Here is an 8,031-nt window from a genome sequence, read left to right on the forward strand (position 1 = left end):
GTACTACATACCAGCCATCTACAACATGTTTCCTTTTATGAGACAAGGGAGTCAACACTATCAAGCATTGAAAAAAAAGTCTTTCCAACCACTTTTATTTTCCAGCCAAGGGTTACAGAGAGCACCAGCACAATTCCAAGCACAAAGGAAGAAATGTCATCTCGAATTAGCAGGTACACAGGCACCGCAGGAGACAATAAAATGCTTTACAGTAAAATTTTCCATTCAAAAGCCAACTGTGCCACCATTCAGAAATGTTTAAAGCAGAACAAAGCAGCTCGTAAAACACAACACTTGAGATGCGTACCCTGTGTAGTTCGTGGCTCAGTTAATAAAACGAGATGCGCTACAACGGCAGCTGCTCCGCAAAGGTCTCCCCTTCTCGCTACAAGAAGATGAGAAAGGAATAGCCTACTTCAAATACTGCAGTATCTTGTATAAGCACCCAGAAGGCCCAGCTAGCAAACGAAGCAGCTGGAACAAAAGCAGGACGCCACCTCGGACATCCAAAACGTGATTAAGGAAAGGTTTAGAAACACGTAATTTACAGACAGAGGCCGGTTGCAAAATGTTCTTCTTCCTTTTACAGTACCCATCAATCAAACATAATCCTCTAAAGGAAAAGAGGCCTTACCAACAGCCAAAACCAGGTCTGTTTTACTGTGACATTGAAAAAAAAATAGGGGAAAAAAACCCACAAACATGCTAAAGAATGGAAAACCTCTTAATGTCCCTGTTGGCAGTGCACAATGAACTCAGATGCAACAACTAATTGGATATCTACAGAATTCTGGCCATATTTGGATTTCTTTCAATTCACTGTATTCTGCAAAGAACTTCATTTATGAAAATTGTCAGACACCATTATTTTTATACCTTACAATATAAAACTCCGGGTGGTATTAAAATTTCTTCACCAGCAAAAACAGCTTTTACTATTTTCTTCCTCAGAACGAGACATCCATTACAAATCAATTCCACTAAAAAAATGCTCAAGACATCTAAAAAAAACACTACCTTGTTGAAAATTACATAGCTACTGGGCACAAAATAAATTAAAAAAACCCACAAAATACACAGTAAAAACTTATTGGTCTTATTAGAAACTGGTGCAATTTTGGGGAATACTGAGAATTCTAATATGTCAGAATCTGCGTTCCTTAATGTAATTCTGAAGAAACCTACTGATTTATTCAATAATTTCCCTATTCACAAAGGTTGCTTGTTCCTCACAATTAGATCAACAAGACTGAGCCTTGCCTCTCCAGAGGCCTTCTATAAAAGCAGAAGCTGCACTTCAGGCTTTGATTGCACAGATGTTTGGAACAGTTTGACTCTGCCTGTGCTTCAGAGAAGATTATAACGTGCTCAAAAATTCTTTGACCTGCAAAAAGAAACAAACATTGTCAATCAAAGAAAGTATTTACCAACAGAAACACACAGCACCTACATTTACCTCTCCATTGCTTTACTACTACCTACAGCAACAGGAACTGGTAAAGATAATCTTGGGCTTGGCTAGGTCATTTCTTGTCCATCAAGAAGTTTTTCAGCCACAGTACCTGTAATTTAGCAGGTGCTGAGACACACGCATTGGAATGACGCTCATTCCTCCCGTGGTACTAAACCACAGCCCTGCATCGCAAATGAACTGCCTTAAAAGCAAGTCTAACCTAAGCACAGGGAAGATAATGACCACCTGAAAAGATCTGTCATTTGGAAAAGACAAAATCACACTCCCTACCAGAACACCGTTCGCACGCAATGTCAATGAACAGCCCGATGTATCTAATGAGTACGTTCCTTAGAATCCCAGGTCGGCGAATAAATAATAAAGCAATTCCTAGCAAAACTACAGTACCTGTAAAACATTCAGCACTGTAAAACAGTGCCATAAATATTGCAGCTACTGTTGAACTCCGTTTTCAGTATTTGAAGAGTGGCTCAAATGGCTACAGCTACCTAAAACCTGAAGTTCTGGCCCATAGGACGGTATTTAGAACTCCAAGTCGGAAGTCCATGATCCTACACAGGGCACCAAGACCTAGTACAGCACCTCAAATAATCCATGCAATTGCACAGAACCGGATCCAAAACAGGCAGCGTGCTAGCATCACACTTCTAAGTGCGGTCCCTTTAGACAACGTCTTAAATACGGGTCACCTACCAAAGGTTATGGGAAGACAACGTGCTGAGAATGTGCTTCTTCCTACAGGTACGAATGTTTTTTTATTGTGTCCTCTCTACTCCCTCTCCCCAAAAGGGTAATTACTCCCTCCCTTTAAAGTGCAGGGCTAGGAAGAGGTGGCAGCAAGGGCCAGGCCACCTGTTTTTAAAGTACAACCACTCAACAGATACGAGACCCAAGGAATACAGGTTCTAGGCACAAAACTCCTCTCTCTCCGTTGCAAGTGCATGTACACTATGATTTCATCTGAACTGGGAGCATTTTTGCATAACTGGGAGCCTGTCTCTGTCCACTCAAGCTAGAGTACTGCATAAAAAGGCATCGAGGATTCACTAGAGAACGTGGTGTTATTCTTTTGGCAGAGGCTCTCTTACACAGAGCGCATCTGTAAACGTTTGTCCAAATTCTTCATGTGAGATGGAAACAGATCTTGGACCACATTCTCCAGTGTGACCCTTCCCTTCCCAGTTCAGGTCTCAAGGTGGTGGGGAGAAAAAGAGGTCAAATCCCTTCACATGGAGAAGGGAACACGGAACTGTGCCAATACTTGAAAGGTATCACGAGGAAGCCAGTCTCCACTTTAGAAAGTGGCCACACCAACACTGTGCGATGAACCTTCTCATAATTTACACCCTAGGCATAGTCTCAGGACTGGTCGCAAAGCAAGCATCGCAACAGCGGTGAGGAACACACACACACACACAGGTTTTAGGTCCCCGCTGGACATAAGCATACCCTAATGGCCAAAGTACACAGCCTCGTGGGTGAAACAGCGTAGCAGAGTTTAGCAGTTCTGTGATTCCACTTAAATGCCCAAAAGTAAGGCCAACGCAGGGCTTAGGCTGTTCCCAGGTAACCTGACAGCTACATAGGACTAAACTCCTCTGAAATCCCTATTTAGGTGCCCGAGCTTGGCCTTATCTCACGGTGCAGATGGGAAGCACATTCACTCCACAGCTGTGATGTGCAGTCATTCCATCAATTAATTAGCCTTAAAAGAGCAAATACTATGAAGGCTGGTTGTAATCAGGGGAACAGTTCTACTTCTTAGTGGATAAACTGAGATCAAAGACAAAGCTGCTTTTCTCTTGAGGTAAACAATTTCTTTCCAAAGAGTGGAAAATTGTGTACATACCATTGCTAAGGTCTGTAACTCATTGCAGCTACTCAAATTAAAGTCAAGTTGTCCTCAGCTGAATCTCATCACGATTCAAATACCAGACACCTGAGCAGTTAAAGGGTTCACAGTCTGGCCAAGTTTTAAAATATATATTACACCTTTTTGTGCTAAGGATTAGATCTTCTTCATACAAATAGAAATCTCAACTTGAATTCTTTTTATATCAAATAAACTTGTTTTCCATGCCTTCAAATAAAGCTAAAAAATGCTCCTGATAAATATTTGGCATTACCTCCTAAACAAAACAAAAAGCTAATTTGAAAAGCACCCCCTGAAGTTTCAGACCACTGCTTGTGAGCAGGATTTTGAGTAACACTAACAAACACAACTTCAATGAAGGAATAAACTTCAATGATAGTGCCTATTTAATAAACAAGACTAAAGATAAGAAGTGTTGCAGCAGGCTAGAAGACTGTTCATTATCTGAATGTAACTCCATGACAAATATTTTAGGAGGATGATTACATAGGGAAGTATATTTTTAGAGAAAAGGATCCTTATTTGCCTTAGCTGTACCGCCCTTTCCTGTGACACTATAACCAGAAGAGAGAATAGCCCATACTCCCTCTCATTTAGCTAGAAATATCTGCAAAACCTAAAATAGTTTGCCATCAGCCCGCTGCTTTGGATCAAGAATCAGCTGTAGGTTCAGTAAACTCACCCTTCAATTTTCCATTGTAATGGTTTTGCACTAAATTCTCTTACTGACTAGCACTGTAAGTTAGACACTTTCACATCTCAGACAAGGAAGACTTGACACCAGACATGCAACTTGAACCTGTGTAGCCTTCTTTCTCTCTCGCTCAGCAGCTACCCTCATCCTCTCCCACCCCCACCACGTGTCTTAGAATACCTGCGTAACGTTAGAAACAGGACATAGCAAATAACAGTTCTTTTAAACAGTTGAGGGTTATTTAAATTACAAACTATATTTGTAAACAAAGCTACTAGTGAAAGTCTTCTCAAACAAGCTTGGACTATTTCCTCTTCACAGCCCTCCCCAACCTCCCCCCCCCCCTTTTTTTTTTTATTGGAAAATTAACGTAGGAAACAGAACCTGTGTTCCTTCATGCTAAGTCTAATCTGACTTCAAAGAGATGCGAGAAGTATCCTGTATTCACTTTGACATGCTGGTAATAAAGCTAAATCATCGGTTTGTTCTGCCTGTGAAATTTTACCTTTTCAGTCATGTGATCATATTTGTCCTTTTTGCCTTTGAAGTCTTCATTAACATCCAATGTTAAAATAGGTATTTCCTGTAGATATTCAAAATCCGTTCTGTATTGAGACAGGAACAAAGAAAATATTACTAGTTGAAAAAGAATCATCATCCAATTCTCCATCAGCATTTTCCCTTGTTAAGAACCCCAGGAAAAGTACTGCATCTATGAATTACAGCCATGAATTCTGAATATAAAGCAGCTCAAATTTACAGTGTGGCTCCTAGGATATATTTATTATTGATTCTGAAACATTCTGTTCCCCCAGAAGTCCACTGTGTATTAAAATTGGTTCAGCTGAACCTTCTGCTACTCAGAGTTCTATGACAAGAGAAGTCAAGGCACGTTGCATGCTCTAGCAAAAAATAACATGATGCAAAGCCAATACCACTAAGGAAGTACAGACAGAAACATTCCTGGAGTTTAACTTTACATATCATAGGAAAAGCTGAAGTTTTTCTGTTGGAAAAAGCACTGTGGAACACGACTGCAAAGATTTATCCATCTTTAAGTAACCATTAAACAAACCCTACCTCAGCGTCCTATGCTGAAGCCAACTTTCGTGTTTGTAGTGAAGCTTCTCCAGATATTCAATGGGAATTTCTTGCTCTTCATCTCTTCCACGCAAGTAAATCCTATTTAAGCATTTCTTAAGGCAAAAGATTAAAAATAAAATAAATAAAACGTGGTTCTTTCTGCAGACCTACAGAGGAAGTCATCTTTGCTGGGGTTTCTGCCAACCCTTCCTACTGTACTCAACATGCCACTCTTTGCCAAAGATGAACATCCAACTCGCTAACTACCGTAACAAGCTCAGAAACATCGTGCCACGTTCAGCTGAGGGAGCCCACAGGCTACACACAAACTCGAAGAAGGACCCAAGGAAACGGATCGCGTTATTTCTTCGCTCCAAGGGAAGTTCGCAATTAAGCTCTTTATTAAAAGAAGGGGTACCACTGTACTGCATGAAAAGAGCACAGAAATACCCATTTGACATGACTGACAGGCATTTCAAAATCTCATTATGTATTTCTGGCTCAGTTTCCAAATGTGGTAAATCATTTGTTCCTTTCCTGAACTCATCCGAAGTCTCAATAACAAGCCTACCAAAGCTGCTTAAAACTGTTGTAGTTGGCTGTTTAAACAAACATTCTTGACTTTAAAAAAAAAAAAAAAAAAAGCCCTCAGTAGTGAGCCTAGTAAAAAAGGCCCTCAGAGAAACTCTGGCACATTACATCACGCAGTTATTTACAATAACAGAGGTGAAAGCATGGAGATTGGTAGTAAGGCAGTACAGAAGTGACCCCAAAGTTAATTACTGCGATTAGATCACTTCTAAACTCACCTTTTTCTCTTGTTCATGTACGTTTCATACTCAAAAGATAAATTCATTATGCTATCCTCTCCTTTTAAACATATATTGGAAGCCCAAAGGGAAAAGCATTGTCATAAAGCCTCACATACAGCAGATGCATACATCTGGCTTGGCTCCATTGCTCCAGGTGAAATGGCTTCACACACACGCCCAGAGCAGCTGGGACATTAACTATAAATTGTCATATCTATCACAGCAATGGTCCTATAGCATTTGTACTTTATTATTTTTCTTTCAGTTCCAGTGGTATTTTCTGGTTTGCTCATCATATATTCTGGTTTATCATCACATTTTGTAAGAGTACACAGGCTACGTTTGAAAGAACATTCTTTTTTTAAGCATTTCCAGACTCTTAGTCATAACTCGAGTATTACAGTCTTCAGGGGAATACTACCATCTGCACTGAACCCTGATCATTAGGACTCTTACAGTGAAAGATGAGGGTAGCTCAAGGTTTTGAGAAGATAAAATTTCAAGGAGAATTTCTCAACTGTTTTCTTGCCTGGGATGTTCAAAGGAATCCCTAAAACAAAGGCAGAGCGATTTGCAATGACACAAAACTGTGACCTTACCAGAGTTGACTGCAAACATAATTTATTATGAAGAAAGTCTAGAAACATAGTTAAGCACTACTCTTTTTTTTTTTTTTAAGAAAAAGAAGTGCTATGGAAGCACAAAGATCCAGTTTTACAGGCAAGGCAGAGAACAGGTACTCTCATTCTCGGTGCACCCATAAATTTTTATTACTCACCTCAGGAGTGGCTCTGAGATAAATTATCCCATCCAGAGCTAGGCTTTGACCAAACTGCTTATTCATCCAGTCATGCCAGTCTTGGTAAATAGTCCATTCGGTTTCGTTCATGCAATCGGACTCATATAAATTAGCTGCAAAGATGTATCTGTGAACACACAATAGTTAAGGAAACAAGAGCTGGCTTGAAAGTGGTTATCACTTAACTTGCCTGAAGTACTGCACGGTAATGAGAAAAGAAGCTGAGCGTAGCAACTCTGTAACTTCTCTGATGTATGCTTGGACTGGAAATAAACAGCTGGTATCTGCACCCTCTAACTATGTCCCCTGCAGATGCCACAAAGAGCACTAACATTTGCAGCTCAGGTATCTGTTGAGGAATAACCCACAAACACCACTGCTTGGTGCACTGTGGTCATTTATTTACAACGTATTAGAACACAGTGAACACCTAAGCTTAGCAATGGGCTTCTAGTTATCAAACCTGCCCTTCCAAATCCAGCAACACAGGATACAGCAAAAGGAAACAGACTGGCGTGTTTGAAGAAGCTTAAAAGAAAACAAGACTAAGCAAAACAGAAAGAAATTGCTCAACCCGATGCCTACTCCCCTCTACTCTCTGAAGGGAAACAGGCATGCGCAAATCAGAAAAAACACCCTACCCACAAAGAGTGACAAAATGCACATAGTTAAAAAGGTCATACAACAAAACTGTAAGTCCTCAACAAGTAATTTTACTTTGCTTTCAACACCCATGAGAGCGTAAGGTAACAAACCACATACTGAGGTTATGGTGATGCACCAGCATCAAAGTTACAACAAAAGGCACAAAACTCAGTCAAGATCTGCTTTTTATTTATTTATGCATTTTACTTAGGAGAATTTTGATCTTCACTTCAGTCCAACATACCTGTCACTGTAGACAGATCGCTCGAAGAAGACCACAGGATTCTCAGCCTCCCTGAGTTTGCCATCAAGGGATCTGAGCTGAGCCCGGACCCTGCTGAGACACGCATAGGTCTGGAAAGTGAAAGACCACCTCTCTGGTTTCTCATACATCATCCGAAGGACGTTTCCACCACTCTTCTGTGACGTGGTCAGCTCCTGGTTTTAAACAAATACAATGACCCTTCAAGTTGAGAAGGTGGACGATTCCGGTAGAACAGAATTATTGCTCTATATGTTGAAGCTGTTCAGCCTTTATTTCAGGTTTACAATTGCATCACTTGCCTCTCAAGCCTATTTGTAATACAAGGCATAAATGCCAGTAATGTTATTCTTCCTATGGCACTGAGCTGAATAAGCTACTCTCTCCAA

At 40.5% G+C, this 8,031-nt stretch overlaps 1 protein-coding gene across 1 annotated transcript; it reads right to left on the reverse strand.

The window, feature by feature from the left end:
- Nucleotides 1-1,160: 1,160 nt before the first annotated feature.
- Nucleotides 1,161-7,818, reverse strand: LOC104504346 (deoxycytidine kinase-like; the record flags this gene model as incomplete). Its single annotated transcript, XM_010158478.1, has 5 exons — nt 1,161-1,384; nt 4,547-4,646; nt 5,122-5,237; nt 6,715-6,862; nt 7,625-7,818. Coding segments are annotated over 5 exons (585 nt in total), but the record flags the coding sequence as incomplete, so codon positions are not given.
- Nucleotides 7,819-8,031: the final 213 nt, after the last annotated feature.

This window comes from Eurypyga helias, unplaced genomic scaffold, assembly GCF_000690775.1.
Source record: "Eurypyga helias isolate BGI_N326 unplaced genomic scaffold, ASM69077v1 scaffold26979, whole genome shotgun sequence".
Taxonomy (NCBI): Eukaryota; Metazoa; Chordata; class Aves; order Eurypygiformes; family Eurypygidae; genus Eurypyga; species Eurypyga helias.